Genomic DNA, 25,632 nt, shown 5'->3' with positions numbered 1-25,632 from the left:
CCAGAGGGTGGCGATTTTTCACGGAGGAGAAATTGCACTTCTCTTATCTCTGTCTCTAGTTAGATTTCACCTTTAGAAATAGCCCGGGAGGTCATGGTGGGGCATGTTAAAGTTTGATTGTGATTTTTTATTCATCATCGTGAACAAATGAGTAATTCCAGTAATTAATGAAGCGCATCCAAAATACTTTGATTTACTTTTTACTATGCCCCTTTGATCTAGAAACAACTTATTTCGTATTAGAGAGGATTGAATTAATTTACGAGACAGATGTTCAAATTCATAGTTTTCTTTTATTTTTTAAAGTGTTTTTTATACACTGAATATCTTCATTTCACATTCTTCGAAGGAAACATGATCCTTTACAAAACAAATTTTCATTTTTTTTATTAATTAAATAATAAATAATTCATGTATTGATTGCTTTTTTTAATCTCTTACTGAAATACTCTCAATTTAATGATGAAATTGGCTTACGATAATTCTTAAATCAACGACGCATTTACAACCACTCGAGTTACAACTAGCGAGGATTTCTTGTTCTGTTCTCTTTGCATTTATATTATCGTAACATATTTTTTTCATTCATCATTGATAGATTTTACTAGCTCCACTTCTTTGGCTTGTGGATTATCTCATATCTGACTGACCGTATATAATATAAATTATTATCGTAATATTCTTTTCCATACGGATGCGCAACTGTACACGTACAACACTTTATATACAATTACACATGGAATTATTTTGCCATAAAAAATCGCAATAAAATCTGTAATATTCACAGTCTTGAAAAGAAAAAAGAGCAAGAGTACTTAAAAATGAGAATTTATGACGCAAAAATAACGTGAAAAATTCTGCTGATAACGGGAGTAAATTTAAAGAATTCATTGCAGCTTTAAATTTCCTTTTAATCAGGGTTCGCATGTGTTCGCAATGCATTCTTTTATTTTACTCTCGTTGTCAGTGGATGCGAATAGTCCCCTTGTGGATTTGAGCCTACTCGAATACACCTTTGGAGTAATGGAGAAGCGTACAGTTCCAACCCTACACACACAATCAGCCTTTCATACCGCTGGAAGTGCAGTGCGAGTGCGAAAAAGAGAATTGAAAAAAAGTATGTTTTTCAAAAAACAAAGGAAGTAAAATCGACGAAAAAAAAAAATATTAAAAAAGTAACAGGAAATGATGGACGATAAATTTTTTCCACAAAAAACGTAAAAACTCGATCGGTAGAAATTATTCGCTCGTACACAGACAATTGACCGACTGTCCCGGAACTATAAAAAAGAGGGGAAAAAAAATTGTTTCATTTCTTTTTTTTTCGCTGAAAAACTCCGGATGACACGGGAGGGAAGAATGGTGAAGGGTTGGGAGGGGGCGTTGGCCAATTTATCGTCAATATTTCGCACTCGCACGCTACCCCTTTCGTTTGGCTTTAACTCCTGTGTCTTCGTGCGCGTAAAACTATATCGATCCCCTCCATATTTCCTCATGCGACATACAGTTGTACTTTTAACATTGACGATTTTTATCACGAACCACCCATTATACAATATACATATTCTTATATACATGAACATCAGGTGAGTCTTACATGGGAATTCGTTTTATCATTCGTTTTTCGTTCTTTTTTATTATCATTCCAATGAGATGATCTATTTTACACGCGGATAATAACAACTGGTGATATTATCAGGAGGAGGAAAAAAATGGGGCAGTGGGGGGGGGAGGACTCTGAAATAGAGGATTTTCAGTCACAAACAAGCGTTAACTGTCCGTTGACTCTGTACGTGACAATATTTAATAAATAACCTAATGAAAAATAAATATTATCCCGTGGTAGTTGGTTTTTCATTTCACACGCAAATATACAAAACATACTCTTCCAGTACACTTACAAACAGTTTCTGTCTGTTCATTGTACAATAATAATTCATAATAGTAACAAATAATAACACAATAGTCACAATTAGTATAGAAAAATTACCCATTTTAAACTTATTTACGGTGAGGGAAATTTGTGACGCTCATCTTACATAATGATAATACAAAATAATATTCAATAGCACTCAAGGTATGACTCGCACATTCCTCTTTGACATATCGTACCGATGAGAATAAAAATACTGTTGTCAATCAATACATTGTTCGTTCATTTCCAATGAAAAGTTATAGAAAAACGAGAGGAAACCTCACAAATCAAATTGGGTTGCTGCATGATTTTTTAATTTGAAAACCCCGATACAATAAAAAAGTTTGATGAAAAATATTAGACACGTATTTTTTTCATTTTGCCCTGACATTTTTTTATATGCACGGCTTTTAGTACAATATCATAAAACAACAAAATATGTATCTAACAATTTCAATTCAACTCCCATATCGAGTATTAAAAAATTCTCATGCAAAATTCCATTTGTAATTTTTATTCCACTGGATCAGAACAAATTGTGATTTACAAAATAAACCAACTCGGCAGTTGATACACCTCTCCCTCATCTTGAAAATTTGGTTTTCGTTGTTACGTAGGGGAGATCTCTAACTAGGATACTTGAAGCGTTGTCCCAGTACTTCAACTCTTGTTTCGTTTAAGCGCGGTTGAGATTTAATTATTCACGCGTAATTACTCGGGAGCGCTCACACAGTCGGAACTTGTTCACCGCTGTTCTCTTCCGCTTTCTACCAATTCCCTTCCCTCCTCTCTCTCACCCGCCTCACCACGAGTTTCTACAAAAACCTCTTTTACTTTATTTTTGCTTAACCCTCCGGTGTGTATATACACATACCGCATCTCATCATACAAACCACTCTAGCTCCTCATTTTCATCGAAAAGTTCCAAGTAGATTACGTCGGCGATACCTTAAGTTTCGTTGAAGAAGAAGCGATGAGGAGCACATCTCCTCCCTCACTCACTCACCCTTCGTCGTCGGTACTAATTGACTAGCATCGTTCATCACTCTCATTTACTCACTTCCGTTTTACTTAGCAAGTTAAGCCGCTAAACCTCCCTGCCACATCCCAACTTCAGTCTAACCACCTTAGCAATTCTCCTTTAACCTGCCTTCACCCTCTATTTTTTTATCCTCCCCCCAATCGTGCCCTCTTATTCGCGTGTTCATTCACTGATTGATCCTGTGAGAGCAAATACGTGAATGAAAACACAGACACGGCGAGAAATTATTAGTAAAAATTACGGAATTCAGTTCATTCACTGATGACACTGAAAATGGGTTTTTGGCAATATTTGGGCAAAATCTACGCCATTTCCATTATAAGGAAAAATTGGGCGATATTAAAAAAATTTCGATACGGTATTCTAGCTGAAGGATATGTAATTTTTACTCAATATTTCCCTTCGTGTAGATATCACTCCCTTTCCCATTGGGATCCACTCGCGAATGTAATTTATTTCTCACTCGTATTAGTCATTACTAACCATCCTCTCTCGCATTTTTTGTTCGCTCTTTCTGTGCCAGTTACAGCCACCAGGCTTCGGAATTTCAGGCTAATTGTAAATCATATTATATTATATTACACTATAACTCTTTTCATGACTGGGTTTAGTTTTATATTGTTTCGGAATGTTTAGTTTATAATGTAAGTCCACTATGCAACGAATAAATTCAGTACTTGATGACGAAAAATTATTAGGAGTACTTTAAATAAATATCGTAAACCAACGAGACTCCACAACTTACTGAGGGACATAAATTGAACAGCACAATAATGCAAAAAAAAAACATTGAACGTTTCAAATTTGTTCAGCTTTTCTCTCTCCCTGTGTACACTACTAGTGAAACGAACAAAAGTTGGAGAAAAATGATAGCCAAAGGGAAGTCTGTATGAAACCTGCGGAGGAAATATGGTTTTTGTTTTTGAATTGTTGGGGGTTTGTTTACCGCAACTGCCAGCGCATAACGAAAATCAATGGAAAAAATAACAAATCAAATAATAATAGAGGGAATATTATTCCCTCAAGGACAGTGATGTATATTGTAGCATTGTGTACGTCAGTGTCCGTTAATAATGCCGTTACAAATGTCGTCGGTAATCTCGACTCTAGCACACGGTCACAGAGAAAAACAATGAAAAAAAAAAAGAATAAGACTATCGTCGCCACGCGACGATGATTCCCATGGGAAGTTACGCAACGATAAAGGAATACATAACACACGGTCCCCCGATTCGTCATCATTTGGGTTCACCTTTTCTCACTCTAAATAATATCGTTTTCACTCATCCCAATCACTTTCCCCAGTCACACACACACACAGAGAAAAATCTTCTCTTCAATTATAACTATACATTTCTTATTTACATGGTGTGCACTGTTGTATTCGTAAAAATTAATCGTATGAATATTGATCTCTCCTTTCGTGGAAGGGGACAACCGATTTTTACCTATATATTTCCCTCCTCTCAAGGGAGAACAAATAAAAAAAATCAAAGCAAAGAGAAAAACATAAAAGGAACATTGTTGTTTTTTTTTTCACCGACCGTTGGTTTTATAACACAGAACGTTCATTGAGATTGACTGTTGAACAAAGAGTTGCGCACATATACCATTAATTAAATCAATTTCGTGAGAAAATTCAGTCTTTTAGTATCGAGGGTCGTGTGGGCATCTTCCAATGACAGAAAAAAAATGGACACGTACACACATACACACTTAAACACATACGCATACACAACAATGCACCCTTTCGCGAAACCGCCGTTATTTTTCATGTACGAAAATGAGTGAATGGTCCTGGGGGTTTGAGAATATACCTACGAGTTGAAGATGAATTCAATGAATTTTCCCCCAGCAGAAATGGAAAAGAAATTGAATTCGTTTTCTCGATTTACTCGTATATTCCAATTTGTCGGCCCGCGGTACCCGAGTGTGTTTTCAGTTTATTCTCGCAACTATTCCGAAAGATTTATTCACTTGCCACTCGCCTTCCCCCCTGGACCTCCTTCCCATTCACATCGAGTTCTTCCTTTTCTTCGCCATTTTTTTTTTATTTCCTCCCGGGTACATTGTGTGTCACTTGTAAACGAGTGAGACTTGGTAGTGCTGCCGGACCAGCCCGCGCAGACTCAACCAAGCGACCAATTGTCATTTCTCCGTGAGAACACTCGACCGCTCTTACATACATTTTGTTACATCTTTGTTGCTCCTTCCGCCGCCCCCTCAATTTACCTTCATCACTTGGCTCTCGTCCTTGGATGTCTCTTTGGTACTTGTTCTCAAATATTTTAGAATTCTCTAGCCACTCCATCATCGTTATCATCACCAATCGTCATGATCCCCAGCCTCTCCATAACTCGAGAGACTAATTATTTGGCTTTAAATCTCCACATCAATGTGTCCACTGGACACCGCTGGAGAAGACCAATTATTTGACATTTTCCATGTAGCTTCGCGTTACGTATGCCTTGGTACGCCATACGCGAAGCTAACCTCACGTCATGGATAATCCGGATGCATGAGATTGTACATAACAGCGAATATTGTGCAAGCTGCGTAAACACCAAGTGCAACCCACCAGAGTAGTTGCTCAGGCAGGCGTTGCTCAAAATTTTTAAGCACGAGGAGGCCAATTGTCAGACCGGCCAGTGCACCCGTCAGGTGTGCCACGTAGGAGACAGGTGGGCCCATCTGTTCAGCCGCATACCTGTCGTAGATTGCAAAACCAACGTCAGCGCTCGCTGAAACACAAAAGTTTAGGGCCAATGTTATTTTCATTATGCGTGAATTAGTTGTGAGAATTGTTCACGAGATATTAAGTCATTATCACGATACTCTTACAGCAATTTTCGTACGGAATTTTAAATTTTGTTGGATCGCTAATTGAACAATTACACCTCATTCAGGCTAAATTTGTTAAATCATTTGTTATTCAAATTCGCTGGAAGGCTGATTCCCAAATCTGTAAAAATAATCGTTGTTGAAAAAATGGGTATTCGTTGGAAATAACCCAGTTACATTAATCTTTCTCATTTCCTCTGCTGATGTTCGAATGAAGATGAATTACCCAATTTTAATTAATTACATACGTTAACCGTAATTTATGCTTCGAATGAATAAATTGGACGGGACTGAATAAATTAATGACAAGCATAAATTACGAAGTACAATAATGCAAGTAAATGTCTTCAAGTGCTGCGTGTATCCTTGAAGAGGCACGACATTGGGTTAAATATTTTAGTTTTTCGGTCTTTCGGAATCACAAAGTCGACGGATATAATTGGACATTAAACATTTAGAACACAATTTGGAGGCCCTGAATTACTTTCAATATTTTAATCAAGGGAAGCAGACCAACAACTAACAATTGATTTTTTACCCATTAGTTATTCAGAATTCATTTCATTTCACAATGTATTGAAAAATCCCCTGACGAATCACCTCGTTAATTAATCCTTCCATCAATGTAGATGTCGATAGCATAACAAATATATTTCCTCAAGAGCGACCAAAATTAATCGTTATTAGTATTTCAAATAATCCAGTCACGTCTGCCTCCCCTTCTTTTCCCAAATGCTGAAATGAAAATGAATAGCTCCCCTATAATTATATCCACAATCAGTAGAGCTTGCGCTAACCACATAATTTTCCCTGGAAAACCAGAGGGAGAGTAATTTCATGATAATGAAACGAGTAGACTTGCACAACGATGGAACAAATCGCACCGATTTCCCGATATATACCTGATAATATAAACCCCTCGCGAATTAAGGGTAAGAGAGTGAAGAGGGGGGGGGGGGGGGAGAGTTGGAATGGAGGCCTCGATAATCGCTGAGTCTGTGGCCCCTGGGGCGGACGCGGCTCACCACACAGCGCGAGGCTTTACGGGGTGAGACAAATGCCAGGGGGAGGGAAATCGAAGATAAGCGAGAGGAAAGCTCTATCCACCTCTGCAAGTATTACCCACTCTCTCCGCTACCCGCCAGAGGATTAAACCTCGTCTCTCCCCTTCTCTCACGCAATAACACTCCGGGACTAACGCCACTCAATTACACCAGACAGGTATGATAAGCCTGGGTGGCTGGCCTCGTGAGTTCATATCGTGAAAACTCGATGAATGCCCCCATCCCTCCCCTCGCACTGCCCCTCCCCCCCCCCCATTTTTTCTCATTTATTTTCTGTCTTACAGTTCTATCACTATCGCCTTCCTTCTCCATTCGCCCTGTTTCATAATCCCTTTGAATTTTCCTCAATACCACTATCTATAAATTTTCCCTAGATGACGTATTTCGCGTCACCTCGTAAAGAGAAGGCACCTGGGGAGACTTGAAGTGCCACCTCGAGGATTCACCACGAACGAGGTCGAATATGTACGCAAGTTGATAGGTTTAAAAAAAAATGTTATCTATGGGGTGTGTACAGGGGTGGATGGGAGAAAATGAGAAGATGCAGGAATGCACCGGGTGAGGGGCAAACGTTCTCTAAAATTCTATAAAAGGGGAGAAAACTATCTTTCCCCTTTTCACTGGTTCGTCGTTTGCTCCATCCAACCGGAGATCCTATCTTTTTCCATTACAAGCCGGACATCGCGCTCGGTGACGCGTTCTGCGAGCGATTTATACCCCAGGACCGCCGTATATCCGGTCCGAATGACCTCCGAATGTCTCTCGATCTCTCTCATTCCCGCGGTTGCATTTTTCAGGTTTTTTTTAAAACCTCCTCTTAGTCTCTCTCGCTCGGTGTGTTCGTTTCTATCATCACAAAAATCTAAAATGCTCGAGCATCGCCGACACGGCAAACTGCTCTGTCGATTTTAACAGGCGCCAGTCTCCCCACTTTCTCACTCCCACCAATACTTTCAACTCCCTTGGGGAGAATGGGCTACATAGCAAATTGCCACTGTTCTCCCTATCTTTTAATTAAAAAATTCCACGGGTAAATGTCATTCATATTCTATTTAGAATAGAAGGGAGAGACTGGGGAGGGGGATGAATGAACTTCTGTGAATGAGGGAAAATCGAAATTTCTTTTTCTGTCTGTTTTAATGCGGTTGAAAAATATTTTTGAATACTGTAAGGGAATTTAGATTTTTTCCCTACTCTAATAAATGTTTAACTTATAAATTGTTAAAGTATAATTCAGAATTGATGTAATTTGGATTTTTCCAATTACGAGTTCTATAATTATACGGCACGTGAAAAATCGTATCTCCAGTTGTATGTCACTGTTCTGTTACTTCATCAAAGTATTTACTTCTTTTTCTTATTAACTGTTATGAAATCTCGAATGATAAATTTTTTAATAGACGACGGGACGAGAGAAGGAATGAATAAACCTCTTTAAATCTGAAAAAAAAAAGTTATTTTTCATTTGTTCTTATCGAGGATAAAAAATAATCGTTATTCATAGCGTAGAATTTATCGAGAGCTTTGCCAGAAGCGGAATAAATGTAGAGGTCAATAACGAGTTTTAACGATTACAATGAATTTTTATATCCCATTAGGATATTTGAAATATTTCAACGCGAAATAAAGTCACAATTTAAATGAATTGTCCCTAATAAAGAATGATTTTATTGGTGGCCTTTTCACTATCATTCGAACAAAATGGATAAAGCTCATTGATTGGAAATAAGCCATGTGACCGAAGACATGACGTCTCTGCGCTTTATTTTCTCCCTTTTTCTTTATCTCTACCAATTCGATTGGTAATAAGCACACCCGGAGACGTTATTTAATAAAAAGTCCGATAACAAAATTGTTGGATTGTTAACTTTCATAACTATGAGTTGCTTAACAACTTTGTTAGCAGACTTTTTACTAAATAAAGTCTCCGGCTTACTGATAAGCTTTCGAATAAATCCTAAATCTGATCCTCGCGAAGTTTAATCTTCTAGAATTGAGAATTAGTTTGCGTCTGATCGGGTAAGACACGAATATACATACCACCCCATTAGTAAAAATAATCAGTTAATGTAGCGTTGTATAATCTTTTGGATAATTTTCATTAAAATGATAAATCACTTACTTATGTTAACAATCACATTTGCCCATTTTCAATCGTTCGAAAATGGCAGAAAGCAGGCGGAAGGGAAAATTAAAATCTGACGGTATGAAAAAACATCCCTCCCATGGGGAGCTAGAAGTTGAGAGTATTTGTTAATTAGTGAATGGAACTGCCCAAACTATATAATCAATATCGAGAATATCCGTCTCGCTACGTTTCATCCATTATTATGTTGGCGTGGAAGATAATTGCTGATGATTAAGTGAAATTCATCGAGAAAATCCCAAACCGAATACAAAATAATCGAATTCCTCGCTCTAATTCATTACAATAAATTTCTCCGCTCCTGAATCTAGTTCTCAAGAGTTACATGATCGTATCAATTTCGTGCCATTGTATTGCAATTAATCGAATACACAGTAAAATTTTCACTGCGGAGAATTTACCGGATATTCCAATTGAATACGTTCGGATATTGCGCAAACAGTGAATAACATAGGACATTATGTAATAATTAAGTTTCCGAGGAATGACCCTTTGGTCGATTTTACCTGAGGTTGCGCAACTATTCAAAATTCTGTATATCCTCGAGAAACTTTCGATGTTCCAAAATAGTCTATTCCTGTTGGTGAAGTTGGGAGATAATGTTTACCCACTATGTGGTCCGGAATTTCGACAGCCAAAAGCTGCATACCTCGAGTGATCTCAAACTTTTAACCCTCCACCATTGAAAATTGCCGTAAAGGGATGGGGAGAAAAGGGGAGAGGTATTTTCGACAAGTAGCATCGATTACCTACCGATAATGAAGATGCCAATGAGCCGAACAATTCCAAACTCCATGTTGTTGTAGTTCAGTAGTACATTAGCAAGGTGGGCAGCCAGGAGTGCGTAAACTCCTCCACTTGCCCCGACTAGGTAAACATCTGTATCAAAGACTGAAGTACCGAGTGATCCTGGAACAAATATAAACAGCAATTTTATTAACTCCGGTTAAACTTTTTAATTCAAACATCGAAAAACATTTTTCCTCATTTAGATGTTTATTTAAAAATCGGCAAATTGAACTTTCTCTGGAATTCAAGCAACATTAACAGTGTTTCCTGAATTTTCGGGCGGTCAAATAATTTACATTTCATTTATGCAGAGAGAAATCATCAGCAAAAATTATGGAACCCAAGATTCGTTTGACAGGATTTACACCACTCTTTTTAAAGAAATGGAAAAAAAAACCACGTCAAGAAAAGTGCAATTACATTACTCCGAGCCGTCATCCGTCAGGAAGCATGAAGAACTCTCCCGCAATTTTTAAATAATTTGAAAAAGAAAATCCCTAAATATTTCACAGTCACTTGAATAAATCAGCGCCACCCCCGAGTGTTTTCGCGGTAACTTCAGAGAGGCTGCCTCGTCTGTAAGCAGCTCCCTTTACATCAGCCTCTCACATTCACCCAACAAAACACATGACGAAGGAGAGGCCAAGTCTGGCACGCATTAAGCCACCCCAACTGAGAGGTGGTAGAATAATTATCGCACTAAAAGGAACAAGTAAGAGAGAGATGGAGTAAATAGAGGTGCGTTGGTAACCACATCGTGCACCTCTCCCCTCACCTATTCCTCCAAAAACCATAGCTCAACCCTACACATCGGGCAAATACCGCTTGGGCTTGCCCACCTAGCCACAGGTAGATGTAGTACGCAATAAGGTGGACTAACGGTGTAGAGGTGCCTCGGTCTACTGGAGCATCGCTTATTAATGACTACGTCTCTTCTGTCCCATTCAAACCGCCGCCACCCCACGCCTCCCCTGACTCTTTCAATTTGTCTTTCTCACGCGGATGTGGCACATGGCGCCCACCTCTTCCCATTGCCACTGTACAGCTAACAAAATTGTTACAAGCACAAACATTTTTTATTTTGCAATTTTTTTCTACACAGATTTTTTAAACTCAATTTTTAGGATAGTAAAAACATTGTAATCATTATTTTCAATTTACTCCGAACGTCCAATTTACTCTGAATATTTATTGCGTTTTCAGTGAAATCTGAAATTGCCCGAGTTGCGTTTGATTTTTCCCAAAAATGCGAAACGCAATAAAATGTCCAGAATTTCCAACGGAAAATTCAGAAAAAATTTTTTTCACACTACAACCAACCATAAAATACCGATATTGAACCTCACCTCCTAAACCCCCAATTGTAACCGGCATTATAATCCAATAACGAAAGCCCCCTGCGAGAAATAACAAAGAAACAAAGGGAAAAAAGAAATTCACGAAATATATACCATACTCTCATCCATAAAGATACTCGATAAATTGGGAATTGCCAACCGGAAATTCACCCCAGGAAACATAAATGAGGTTTCGGTTATTTCAAAAGGCTCTTGTTCTTCTGCGCCTCGTTCATTACTACCGGCTCTCTGTTATTGGTATGCGTGGTGGGAATAAACAATGAGGTAAGGATCTTCGCATCACCGCCCGAACGAGAGTATACCTGTAGACATATATACAATTATAAAAAAAAAAACGAGAGAGGAAGAGGGAATAAAAGGGTAAGGCAGCCATTTCGAGGCATATTGTTATCTCTGAGCAACCGGGATAAACCTGAGGGGGGGTAGGGATACTCGGGAAACGACATTACGTGTTCACGCGTGCCTGGAAAATCGCCCGATCGGAGGAAATAGCGTCAAGTACAATTTAACTGAAGTCATCCAAGGAAAGAGGATGGAAATTGTGTGCAGTCCCGATAGCTAGTCCTGGAAGGTACCTCTTGGAGTGAGCCCGATTGATCTCGACATCGATTGAATTACAAGGGGAGGACAATGGAGGGGACACGATGAGGGTGAAGAAGGGAGAGAGCCCTGACTATCGTACAATCGGAATATTGTGTGACTCAAACTCGTCTGCCCCACCATTGCAGTTTCCCCTGTCTTCCGCGTCCCTTCTGGGCGATGCAATCACCGTGGGTCGTTGCGTATAGCGTCCATTAACGCATGACCCAGATTGCCAACTCCGGTGGCTAGAAATCCGTGGTATTCATGACACTTGGACTGGCATCTCATTCAGTCGTGTATAGTCGTATATTTTACGGGGAAATTGATGGCTCTACACTGGGATTAATGGGAAATTTCAAATTTATAATTCCATATGATATTTGATTGAGAATTTCATTAATTGTGTGAGACCTAGATGAGGTGAATTTGGTTATATTTTTACTGAATTAAAATTTAATTACGATCAGACCTAAATACGACTCACATTCGCATTCGACGAATGAAAAAATAAAGAATGTCAATGTTAAATTTGCACGATCCTAATGGCTTCATTCGAAGGGGGGAGAAGAAATCACAAAGTCAAAAATATATCCACAATATTCACCATCTGAATAATTCTCTCCATCGGCAAACCCGATGAATATAAAAATAAATGGAAACAGGTTCATGAAACTCGTTCACCGCATTTCAACTGTTTATTTAGTGGCGTTGAAAGGTCGAGATTTGATGGAGTATGAGAAAATCGATCCACCAAACAAATATCATCGACTCTGGTAAATTTTCCAAGTGTTTGTGATAGGTGAGAGGTATAACGTGTATAGTTATAAACTCGTGTTACCACAACTCGTGCATGTATGGTACGTGCAATCGGCGTGTACTCCTCTCCCTCTGGTGTTCCCACGCAAGGACAAGCGAGGCACTGGCATTCCATCCTGGCACTCCTAGGTATTAGATAATTACAGTTCAACGTTTGCCTGAGTTTTGTGTCCCGCCTTATGCCCCCCTCCCCTTATCTCCTCCTCTCGCCACCCACCCAACCCACCTTTTATCCGTCCGCGTGCACCGTAACACTTTGTCGAATGTATATCACTTATTTGGTCCAAATGAAACTCGACTGAATCACGTAGTCACACTATTGTCCAATTGCTTGGCCCCCCACGGGGGGGAGGAGGAGGATGAGGGGGAGGAGGTGGAGGTGAGATTCACCTCTTGTTTCTCAACACGGATATGGCACTGGTAGGTACGTGTGTCAAGCGGAAAACCACTGGCCGACGCTGTCCACCGACGCGTAAACTCGAACCACTCTCCCAAACGTCCAACGCCAACGTTAATTAGTACTCCTAATTGGCGTTGGCTTGAATTATATACGAAACACGTTCCACGACTGTTTTCAGTCGCATATTCAACAACAATCTGTAATTTTACGTTATGGGTTTGTAATATGGATCCTTGGGCGATTGAGGATAATGACCTTAACACCTGCTGTTCACATTTCACTCTTTATTTGCTTTTTTTTTTTTCTCGCGAGACTGTCTGTGGGGAGAGTTCACACTTATCCATTGTTCCTTTCCTCGTTTATCTTTACCGGTAATAGGGACATGGACGCAATATGTCATTTGGGTATTGTTTATCATTACTCATTTTACTACAATTTATGGGAGAGGAATTCTCCGACATCAAGGGAATTTTTACTTTGCCGATGAGGGCCATCTTGATGGGTAAAATTTAATTGATGTGTTTCTTTAAAAAATACAAATTTTTGGCAGTAAAAAAAGGTGTGAATTCAATGAATTTAGAATGATGAGGCTCCTGTGTGACCAAACAAATCGAGAAGAGATAAATTGAATTGCACGGTCAATTTCTTGGATTTATTTTCTCTGCAAAACAGAATTTTCACCCTTTAGCCTTTTACACTTTTATTGGAAATGTACTTACGGCAAATAAAGAGGAAGAGTGGTGAAAAAAAAAACGAAAGATGGTGAAGTGAATCGCAAATCCAGGCGTTTGAGATGCGAAAGTCCAGAGGAATTCCATCTGTCTGAATAAAGAGAAGGCGTGGTAGCCTTCTCCCTCTCTCTCTCTCTCGCACACCGAACTGGTGAGTGAATCCTTTCCATTCTACGGGATTTTCGCGTTTGAAATTTCTCAGTTATAAACGAATTTCCTTCGTGCTCGAATGGCACTCTCGAGTGCCCCGAAAAAGAGTGGAATAAGGGAGAGAAAAAGTGAGGGAATGAGGAAGGAGAGATGAAAGAGTAGCGGATATAGGAAGTGGCGTTATGAGGAGGTTTTTGAGAGTTTTTAGAGGAATGAAGGGCAGGTTATAAACGCTGGAGGTAACAAGTGGAACGGGAGTGGCCAAAAGCCGTTCTCAGGAGACCCTTGTGACTGGCACGCGCTTAGTTTTCAACTATAGGTTTATTTGCATTTTTTTTTCAGAGGAATCCCCCAACTTCCCTCGTTTCAAACTCGGTCGTAGCATCACCCATATATGAATAGAGGGGAAAAAAAATATTCATTTTAATGGATACAAACATTCACGATTTGAACAAGTATATTCCACGTGATTATCGAAGTAATTAAACTTTCTAAACGACTATTTCCCCAATCAATTTACCATTGCAAATAGTGCGTCGATTGTCGGCCTCTCGACAGATATTCTCCATTCATCATGGCCCTTTAATCAAACTTCACTTTCGTGAAACCAATTTTTTAATTACATTTTCCATTGCCTCGTCATTGTTTACATTATCAAATCTCCCTCTTTAATCAAACGAATGACTTCCGTTTTTTTGCGTGCGTCGTCGGCGAGGAAAAAAAAAACAAAATATGAATAAAAATCATGAAAATATATACATATATATGTATATGTACGAAAGCACAAATAAAAGCCACAGCAGAGTGGAGGAAAAAGCGGCGTTGACCGAGAGAGGCGGCGTAGGAAACGAGCGCAACATCGTGACTCGGTTCAAGTCGCACGGTGATAACGTGTATACACTATAATGGGCAGGTATGCACGCGGTGCACGCGACGGTATAGAATCGAGCGTATACAGTTAGACACAGAAGACAGCACCCAGGAGAGTCATACAGAGCGAATAGGAGATGAGGGCAGGAGGGAGAGAGAGAGAGAGAGGGTGGGGGGGGAAAAAATGACGCAAAGTGAGATGGAGAATGTTAAGGTGCACACGTTTGCATTCGCAAAGACTGTATGACATATCGTTTGTGTGTCGTCGAGTAAGCGATCTTTCGTCGCTTTCCTTCAACATTTTATTCGCCCTATTTTTCTACTCCCCCATGTCCCTCTCCGCACCCTTGACTTTTGTCTCGAAAATGTAACTTGTGGTACTGTTCTTATATGAGTCGTAAAAGAAATGCAATAAAACTCATGTGGATTTTTTTTTTTGGATAGGGAAAAGAGGATAAAAACAGGAAATGTTTTTCTCTGTTAGATAGAACCCTTCAATTCTCAGAGCGGATATCGAAAAGTGCAGTCAAACTTTTCTAGTAATATTTGTTACACTGAATACCAATACAGTGGCTGTATTTCTGTTCAATTTCTTCGTTTTCGGTGGAAGAGGGAAAAAAAGGGGCGAAGGGGTAGGTGGAGAGTAGGGGCGATATCGAGAGATCTCGGATTTTTACGGCTCGATCGTATACATTCGAAATGATTGGTGGAATGTATTCGCATGAAATTTTATTCTCTTTGGTGATTGGAATTCACATACATCGAGAGGCCAGGGGGAGGTGGGGGAGGATACTCGATGTTTGGTAATATCGAGTGTACAGTGACATGAATTGTGTTCATTCAAGAATTCCAAAATTGCTGGGCTATTTTTTTTTTTGCTAACTCGAATGAGCCCGGACTCATTTCACTGAAATACCCGGTATGACGATTAATTTCGCGTCCCTGAGCAATGTCTGTATTGTATATTACAGTAGCAGTTTTTTTTGGAAATCAGTAGTACCTCTAGAGGACTTCAGTGTACAAGTATTTTTCAACTGAATGAGTTCAATTGCATCATAACACTGGTGATTGTCTGGCAGAAGTTGAATTGGTACGGTTTATTCTTGCCACAGTCGCCAGGTTGGAAATACACTTGAGGAAAGTTGAGGAAATGCTAATGAAAAATTTTGGTTTCATATGGTCAACTAGATTTTGTTGTACTTCCGCATGTACTTGTCTTCATTTCAACGTTTCAATCAAATGGCGCATTAAAATTCAAGGAGTGGCTCTTCTATCTTTCAGCGATTAAAATGACGCGATTGATGGTCTCATCAATAATGAGAATTAATCAATAGGTATTATCCCGATAGAACATTTCTACATAAAAGAGCTCCCCAAACCGTTCATATTTCGTAAAAGGGATCGGTAGAATTGATACGCATTGAAAAGTTGTCTTGTATACGTTTCAAAAACGCGTAGAAAAGTAGTTTCGTTAGTCCCACCTGAAATCCAATATTCCCCAAGGGGCTTTCCCGGCAGAATATCCAATTTTTCCAACGTAAAACCCCTCACTTCAGGAGATGGACAGGAGAATAAATGAATGAACATTCATTGTCCGAGGACGGAAAACCTCAGCGCATCACCCACATGCACTAATCATCTTACTCATCGCTCTTCAGCGTCATCAACTTCTACAGTTACTTCCTCCTCACACTTCGCCGTCATTCAGACGTTGGCGCGTGACTCTGATAACATGCTATTTCATGTTAACAATGGAAATTGCACATGCCGGGCTTTCCCGGTATCAATTCCGAGATCTTAGAAAGTGAGTTGTATAAAAATAGAACAAACGGAAGTGATCGTAGTCTGGCACATATACATATATTCGTACAATGTATATATGTACATGTGGTCACAGTGCGTTGCACTCATCGAACCGTGATTTCCATCGTCATTCTAACCGTGACGACACGGAGAAACGGATCGCAAAAGTGCCCTCATTCTCTGCTCTTTCATTCCATTCTCTCCCTTTTTTTTTCTCTCTCCCCGGAAATGAAAAGAATCCCTGAATGAATCGTTCATCCGTACACACGCGATGGTTCCGGGGAGACTGTTGTTTTATATCTCTCTCTCTTTCTCCCTTTGGTCGAGGATGAAACAAGTATGATGGAGTTGAAGAGGTGAGGGGATGGTTGTTGTGGTGGCTCTTTACTGGTATATGCCTTTAAAAAAAAAGCTAGATAGCAAAAAGGGGATGGTGAACGGGTTGAAAGAGACCAGTATATATGTTTCAAGTTGACTTGGGTCTTTCGCCTGGCTACACTTGAACCTTCCCAGCGACGACAAGTGGAGTAGGAGATCTGCTCACGGTCGAGCAAACCCCATCGTGTCACTGCCAGCGGGGACATTCACAGTGAGATAACTAGACTCGATGCTGCTTTTCTTTCAATTTCCTTTTTTCGTAACCCGATAAATTTTGCAGATATAAAAGCACCGAGAATGCGTGAGCAAGAGCTAAAAGAGAAAATCGGAAATTTCAATCCTGAATTCCGAGTGTGTCTGATTATTGACTGTAACTCTGGCACCAACGATGAATTCATCCTACGACAAATATATTCCTCTCGAAGCAATTTGTGCACTTTTCATTACCTACGTGGACTCATCAAGATTCATCAATTGATAACAAAAATAAAAAGTAATCCCCAGACGTCAGCGTCAAGACTAGTGATGAATTCTCAAGAAAACTAGTGGTCCCCATGAAATTTTCACCAATTCAACAGTGGACTTTGCCGTCGACAGTGGAAAACGCAACCCCTCAATCCCGGTGGCACGCGGCAATGCATACGAATTAATCCCCCAGCACCGACATCTCATGTTAACACGGGTCCCGAGCGGAATGAGACTAGCAGCCGACGGTGGTGTGTCTCTTTGGCGCCCTTAAGGTTTACACAGACAGGATATAACTATACATGAGTAGAGGAAAGAGGCCAGCCACACTGTCTGCCTCAAACTGTTGGTATTACGAAAGGTGGAGGAGAACGATGGATCCACCCACCTTCATACTACAAAATACATTCTGCATAGAGATCCCCAGGAAGTAGCTCTTCGGGTACACGAGTACATACATACACTGCTCAACGTAGCGAATATAATCTTTCAACCGCTCTCGACGCGACCGTGCGCACACACAACTCCCAAGCGTTTATTATTCATGGTATAACCCCTCTCATCCCCTCTACCAGCTATACCCACCCCATTCATACCACCTACCCATGCACCCTCTGTTACCCTCGTATTTGCAACGTTTTACTTTCATGAACGTTAATACGCGAGGATTTGCCTCCAATCGGATTTATGCAAATAGCTATTGGGTGTACAAGCGTACACTATTCCCGCCCACTTGCGTCTCACTAACGGTGTGCATTAGTGGACAGTTAAATCAGGCGTAAATAATTCAGCAAACGTGATATATACACGCCACGGTAACGAAACAGCTCCCTAGCCCCCCCCCCCCGACTGTCACCCAATTCTCGTCTCGTTGTACAGTAGAATTTGAAATAGATTTTAGTCATTCGGGAAGCACTGATTGTCGGATTAATGAGGAAAATTTTACACAGGATACAATTAGAATTCTCTGGATGATGCAGTAACAGAATGAAATGATATATTCAATGCTGGTAACTGTATCCGTTGAGTGTGACGAGGCATTTACCAGAAATAATATCATTTGGTTAATGAAGCTGAAAATAATTCGAATCAGTGCAATTGCTATTTGTGTCTCCATAATGATTCCCATTGTTTTTGCTCATCATCAATAATATAATGATTGAATATGATTTTTAGGGCATTTGATAATGGAATGTTGAGGGACGAGTGATAATACTGATGATATTAATTGTTATTGAAGGAGAATTTATAATTAGAAAGATATTTACGAACCAGCTAGAACACCAGCCATGTATACAGCGCCAATTCTGAAGCTCCCGTGAACCATTTCAAGTGGGAGTCCCACGACCACCTGTACCCCCAGGTTAAACAGCAGGTGGAGCCATCTGAAAGTTGAGAAAAAAAAAATTACTGAATTATAACAGTGTTTTCATGATGGTGGTGCATTGCAGCATTGAAATGCACAGTTTAGTGCGGTAAATTCTGGTGACAGGTCTGGGTAACAAAGTGAGAGCGATGAGGACGTATTTCCGGTTCTCATGAGGAGGAAGAGGGCTTTTGGAGATTAAAGGGTGCAATTGGAAAGGTGAAATAATTATGGAGCATGTCACTGAATCGTTATGTCACAACAATGTTGCTTTCATAATACCGTTCTGACTGTCACGAATTTGAAAATCCATTATTCCATTGGAAGGAATCCAGAGGCCAACAAAAAAGGAAAATCTTCACGGAGTAGGCGACAATTGGAAAAAAAGAAGACTTTGACTGCTTTACGGTTTATAATTTTGCAACTTCATTCAAGTAATTCCCGTCACCAAGAAAATTTTAAATTATCTTCATTCAGAGTTTGTCGTTGCCAGAGTCAATTATCCAGCTGAGTTGGCCCTTCCGAGATTCACATGAATTCAAGAAATATTACTCAAAGTTTTCTTATCGTTTCGACGCTCAGGTGGTCTTCACCATCTTTATAAGAACTTCCTCCCCATTTTTTTCCCTCTTGTTCACAAAAACACTTGGTTGTTCAGGATGGAAAGTTACAGGGAAAATTTTCACGTGACACTAAAACTCGTGACTGAAAGTATGTGGATAAACATTGTTGACAAACATAGGTGCTAAATTGCCGAGGTTTTAATGAGAAAGGTTGATAAGTGATAAGGTTGGGGAGGGTGAGGAGAGTGGAGTTAATCGACGGTAGTAACGACGCAATCATCCAAATGGAGTGTGTTGCTAAAAGGGAAAATGAAAGTGGGGGTAGGTGCTGGCTAAGGGGAAAGTTTTCATTACCATTTACTCATGTATATGCACATTTAATATCTTATTCGACTTCTCTTCACTCCCTAACCCACTGAGGAAATTCTGGTAGGCAATACTCTTCCGTATAAACGGTTCATTCCTACAAGAGAAACGTTTATGAGATTCTAACAATTTATCTGTGGTAGTTTATACGCAAATGACGGTGAATATCGAGTAGCGTCCAATAACGAAACAGGAGCATCGGAAAGAGCGCGACGAGGGGTGGAGGAGGGAGAGAGAGAGGAGGGCAGGAAGCTCTTGTACGAACAACACGATAAGCTTAAACATCCATTCTTTCTCCATTAAACCCTGAGCCGTGAATTTATTGAAATTAATGGAGATACTTTGCGTGATTTCCCCACAAATGTTCCTCAATGTGTACTTCTTCAATTTTTTCACTCGTTAAGATTGAATTTTGATTGAATTTTTGGTTTATAATGCAGTCACTGCTAATTACATCAGTATTCAATCCTCCCCAATGTATAATGCATAAAATAATTTTTCAGGTTGACGTCAAGAAATAATGCTGAACAATTTATGATGCACAGGGTGAGACAACTCTTGGTGGAGGTTGGCATGCTCATCGCGCTGAGACGTACACGCACGTCACCACCGAAGGCATGAGAGAGAATGAAAGAGGAATAAATATGTGTGGTGATGGGGGAGGGAAGGGGGTAAAGGATAGAAATGTTGAGAAGGCCCTTGGATAGACTCTCCTGTACCACCATGAATAATTTAAAAAGCATCGTGCGCAAGCCAAGGCCTCCTTCATCCTACCGTCTTCTTCTTTCCGCTCGTACAACTTCCTTTCGAACGACTTTGGTGTGGTTCTTTCCATACTTTTAACCATCGGTTTTTTTTTTACTATATTAGATAGCACAGTGAGTTCTTCACATACACAGTGACTTAGTGAGTGTCGTAGGAGGGACTCTCGGGTTATGCAACCAATGGTGGTGGATGGAGTTAGGATGCACGGTGGACTTATAATTTGATCGTCCAAAAGTTTTTTAACGGTGAGAAAAAGTTAACCAGTAAACTTACCCAGCATGGAGAAACATATAGAATGCGAACCTCCAGAGTTCAAGACGCTTGTCAGGACGATAAATGAATACACTGTCAATGGGTACAGGACCGGATGGATTGACTTCCCCCATTGAGACTGTGTAGTATGTGAAAAAACCGAGCTGTAAACAGAAAAATAAAGATTTTCATTAACATAAATTATTATTTGAATTAAACTTTATCAGCGGTAGTTATTTCATAATTTTAGTGGTGCGGCAAATTCCCTAATCCCCACGTAACCCCATAAACCCAGTCGATCCTCAACGGATTATCCCATCCCCTGTGGAGTATAAAAAAGTATTAAAAAACTAGCGCTCGATTGTCTCATTAAATTGATTGGCCGTGCTTGGAAGCCACCAAGGGTCTGTGGTAAAACGACAGTTGAGCTTTATGGGAGCAGTATTGTACGTCAATCTCATTAAACACTAGTTCTGTGGTGACGAGCTTTAACTTGATAAGGAAACACCATATACAACCGGGATTACATAGCTATAAATACATTAATGCAGTATCTCCTTTAATTTCATTAAAATACCTACTACCAACATATACACCATCGTGATCTTTATTTCAAAGAAATAGCACGGCTAAACTCTAACCTTTTTTTTTTCTTAACCAAGGTAATATTTTCTTCAGCTCCAACGGTATGAACGAATTAATCCCGAGGACTCACTCCCTAATGAGATTCCTGTAGCCCGCAAAAGCTGAATGAGGTTGGAAAATAAATCATGAAGATGGCTGAGGTAAGACCATTGGTATAGGAGACTTGCAGAAGGGAGGTAGCTTTCATTCCTTAATACCGGGACAATTTCGTAGCCCTTGGACGGTAATTTAGTTTGTTATACGGTAGGACAGGGTTGTTCTTGAGAGGCTTTTGAACGAGCCATGGCCCCATGTAAAAGCCAATGGGGAACCGCAAAATGCCACTTGGTTCTTATATATGCAATATCCTCTGCTAATTAAACTACAAGACTCTCGGTAGTCCTACATGTGATGTGTATATACCAACGGCATTCTGTGGAGGAACGATGCCAGGGGCATATAATTTCCTGTGTTGAATCTCTTTGATGCCGACCTCTCATCTTTGTGTGTCCAGTAGTCGATCCTCTTCACCCTCGACCAGTCATTCCTAGGTCATGTATCCCCTGACAACAAATGACAGACTCATTGAAAAGGCACTCGTTTGCTTTTTGTTTTTATCAATTCACTCGTACTGTTCACGTGTCCCATTACCATGGAGAGTCGAACTTGTCCGATTAAAAGTTTTTCATCGAATCAGCTAACTCTGATTCTCCTCACCTTCCACTTCCGTGAGAGCCACCTCTCTCCTCCCATCTTTTCTACAACTCGACAATGCTTTGTTCTCATTCTCTGACTCGGCTGCTCCTGTGAAAGCCATCTACACGAAATGCAACATGTGCCTTTTGTCCAGCACTGAGCGACCGAGTCGCATGAGCGTGGAAAACTTTACACTCTGAGTAAATTTCTACTCCCACCCCCTCCCACCAACTATCTCCGTCACTCTCATGACAGAACAAACTCTAGTTCCTCTCGCACGACGAAATGACGGCCAATTCTATTTGTTGCCCATTGGGAAAATGGACGAGTACTCCTCCATGTCACAGGTTATCTATTTCATCGCTGTACCCTCGACTCCATCCACTCTCCTTTGTTTTTATTTTTTTACCAAAGGGGTAGTTGCTTGAAAAATCCATCAATCAATTCACCTCGTGTCTAAATATAATATTGAAATAATGCTAATAGTTGGAGAAGCCATGATTGACAGTGGAGTTTGTTGCCCTCAAGTCCGGCCAAGTAGTTTGTGTTTAGATGCAGTCAGACCAATAGAATGTGAATTACCAGTATTGGTTATCTGGAATTGTGGATGAAACATTCACGAAATATTTACTAATCAACTGTCTGTTTATTATTCTATTTTCCCTCGAGACAACGGTTGTCTACATTTTACTCGTCAAAGTTGATTGTACATTTGGAAAGTGCCTCGAGGATAGATGATATCCCAACGGTTCATCCCTCACTCCAGCTGACTCGCTGCCTCGACATTTCGAATTGTGGAGGTAAAGTTAACAAGGCTTTCACCTGCGTTACCTCGACTAATCGAATTGGCCCTCTGACGATTGACGATTTCCAGTTAGCCTCTACGGAATGAACCAGCAGCATTTGCCTTCATCGCAAACCCTCACACTACCGTACCTACGGGGGTTACAACAACTGGGCCAAACGGCAAGTTGCGGTTCAGCCACAGCCATAACCCTGTATACCACCACCACCGCCACAGCCACCGCCCCCCCCCCTCAAACAGTGTTTTGGCCAATGAGTTTTCAAGGGAGTTGGAGGGCGAAAGAGGGAGTATTATGCAAAGAGTGTTTTACGTTAAAATATTTTGTGTATGTGGGTGTGTGTGTGGCAGAGGCGCACATGCATCAGACGCTTTAACGCGATCCTCGTGTAAATTTGTATGCGGGCAAGTTTATATGGTACCCATGCCGCGCGTTAACTCCTGCACCACCAGTCCAGCAAACGTGCCAAGGGAACAGACTGTGAGAAACTTCTAAATTTTTCGTTCGTACATAGAAATAACTGGCGACATACTAATTTTATGATCAGTGTTTAGCGATTACTACAATGTTTCCTGATTTGTAAAGTTCTTCATAAAAATGAAAACATGACATTTACGGAGTTGAGACGAAGAAATGTCGATGATATGGCATTGGTGAGACTGAAATGAACAATCTAATTAGAAGGGGATGGGATTTGTCGTCTTCAGAAGTTCATGGTATCATTCCAGTTGTCATCTCTGCAATGCGGGTGAGAAGTAAAGAACTGTATGGGACATACACGAGGAAGTTGTACATTGAGATAAGTTTTGCAGTAAAACTGGAGATGTTATTAATTAAAGTTGAAATAAAGGATACAACGCTAGGTTTTTCTCCAGCATGGTGAGAGACAGTTGCAGTGTTGATGATAATTGAAATTTAAACTCTTAACTATTATTTCCAGTGTCCAATAGTGTGGACTTAATGTTTGGATGAACTATTCGCTCACGAATTATTTTCGACGCTGTGCGGTTTAGTTTATGGTCCATTCAGAATTTTACGATAATTCTAATGAACACGACACATAAAAACGAGTTACTCGAGTAACATATGGATTCAATGGTTATGGAATAGGATTTTCTTCTACTGGGAAACGTACACGTATGAACAGTATGATGGTGGAAGATAAGAAAAAATATGAGTTTACTCATTCTCTGGGCATATTGTTTTTTTACTATCTCTGTGACCCTCCGGGAAATTTATGAGAATCGCCGCATACTGGAGAGGGAATAATTCTGCTTTCAGGGACAGTTGAAATTTTCAATAACAGAGATTGCCAATGAAATTAAGTAAGAAAATTTGAAAAAAGAAATGATCAACTTCAGCCGGAATACACCTTCACTGGGCGCAAAAATGCATTTCTGGCGAAAGTCCATGTCCCTCGTAAAAAAAACCCAAGATCGGTACTACGAAATATGATTGACCTCGTTAAATCCCGCTCGTTTATCTGCTAGCCCTGCTATCCACTCCCTAACCTATTCACGTCTTCGGGAATTCGAAAAATACATCAACGCTGAAAATACAGAGATGTTTGAATGAAAGGAAAAACAATGAAAGAAACAAGAGAAAATATTTGCCTCGTTAAATTGCTGTAACTTTCCGGTGCTTCTTTTGTTGTTCGGTAGACTAGTCAGTATGGCGCCGTCTCTCTGTGACCCTGGAATCAGGGGTTGAACTGGAAATGACATCGAGACACGCCATTGTGCCCGATGTACGCAGTTCACTCCCCCCTTTTTTTTTATTTCTCCCCCTCCATTCTCTCTCTCTCTCCCTCGATTTTCTCCATTGTCTGATCGATTTCCAATCAGTTCAACTGATTGGAGAAAAAGCGCAAAAGACAAAGGATCTAGTCCTATTTCAGCTGTCCCATTATCCTCAAAGTTCACTGGAGCTCCAGTCTCAAGGGGGGTGGGCGAAAAATCACTGACCTGATGACTCAAGTTCGTCTATATTTACCCGCAGACAACACGTGCTTCACACAACTCTCTCCGCTCTTAAACGAAAATTTGCGAACTCGTAAATTTATCTCGTGGGAGTAGAATTTTTTTTTCCCCCTTCTGTCGCATCTATCCCCACTACTTTGCATTCATGGTTGTAATATAAAATAGGATGGTGCAGGGGTGGTGGAGGGTGTTGAAGACGAGCGAACATAAAAATAGCGCACACGGGAGCATTCTTTTGGCTATCTAAACGCGAAATCAAATTTATATTTATCCCCCACCATTGCTGGTGGCACCAACGACAAATGGCGAGCGATATATCTCAGGTTAACCGCTGTCGACTAAAGGTGGAGAACAGCGGTAAAGGGGAGACAACCCTGTGTCCAAGAACTGATAATTTTTTTTTTCCATCACTTTTAATAGTTTTTTTTTTCGCCTGTTCCACGTGCACACAGAGATGTAAAGATTTGGGATGTGAGAATCAGTGGAACATTAGCGTCAACATAGGGTCTTTTTTTTTCCGAAGGGTTTTGGAGAGAGGGGTGAAATAGGAGCAGAGGTTTTCGACTTTCTAATTTTGGAGACGCGTGCCACTTGAAGGGAATTGAGGGTGAGTGGTGTGTTTCGGAGAGAGACCATTTATGGAAAAATTGACTTCAACAGCTGTAAAAAAAAAAAAACTACTGGGATTTCGGAAAAGACCGTAAATTTGAGCTGAGGAAAATGTCATTATCGAAGAGTGATGGATGAATCGACGATGACAAGAGGCCCGTCAGACTTTTAACACCATTTAGAGGTGAAAGAAAGCTCTTAAATCATTACTCTTCATTTCTGAATGCACGAAAACCCCAGGGAGCGAACAATCACCTGC

The 25,632-nt window shown here is 40.3% G+C and overlaps 1 protein-coding gene across 1 annotated transcript in view; it reads right to left on the bottom strand.

Annotated features, from left to right (window-relative positions):
- Nucleotides 1–273: 273 nt before the first annotated feature.
- Nucleotides 274–25,632, bottom strand: part of LOC135164194 (protein rhomboid) — a 119,950-nt gene continuing 94,591 nt past the window's right edge. Inside the window, exons 8-11 of the mRNA XM_064124300.1 lie at nt 20,684–20,826; nt 18,623–18,735; nt 9,762–9,917; nt 274–5,698 (exon numbers count right to left, since the gene is read on the bottom strand). Of these exons, the coding sequence (XP_063980370.1) occupies nt 5,457–5,698; nt 9,762–9,917; nt 18,623–18,735; nt 20,684–20,826 (654 nt within the window). The 3' untranslated portion in view covers nt 274–5,456. The remainder of the gene's footprint in view (nt 5,699–9,761; nt 9,918–18,622; nt 18,736–20,683; nt 20,827–25,632) is intronic.

This window comes from Diachasmimorpha longicaudata, chromosome 7, assembly GCF_034640455.1.
Source record: "Diachasmimorpha longicaudata isolate KC_UGA_2023 chromosome 7, iyDiaLong2, whole genome shotgun sequence".
NCBI classification, from domain to species: Eukaryota; Metazoa; Arthropoda; class Insecta; order Hymenoptera; family Braconidae; genus Diachasmimorpha; species Diachasmimorpha longicaudata.
Note: the sequence above shows the minus strand (reverse complement) of the source record. Positions and strands in the feature narration are given on the sequence as shown.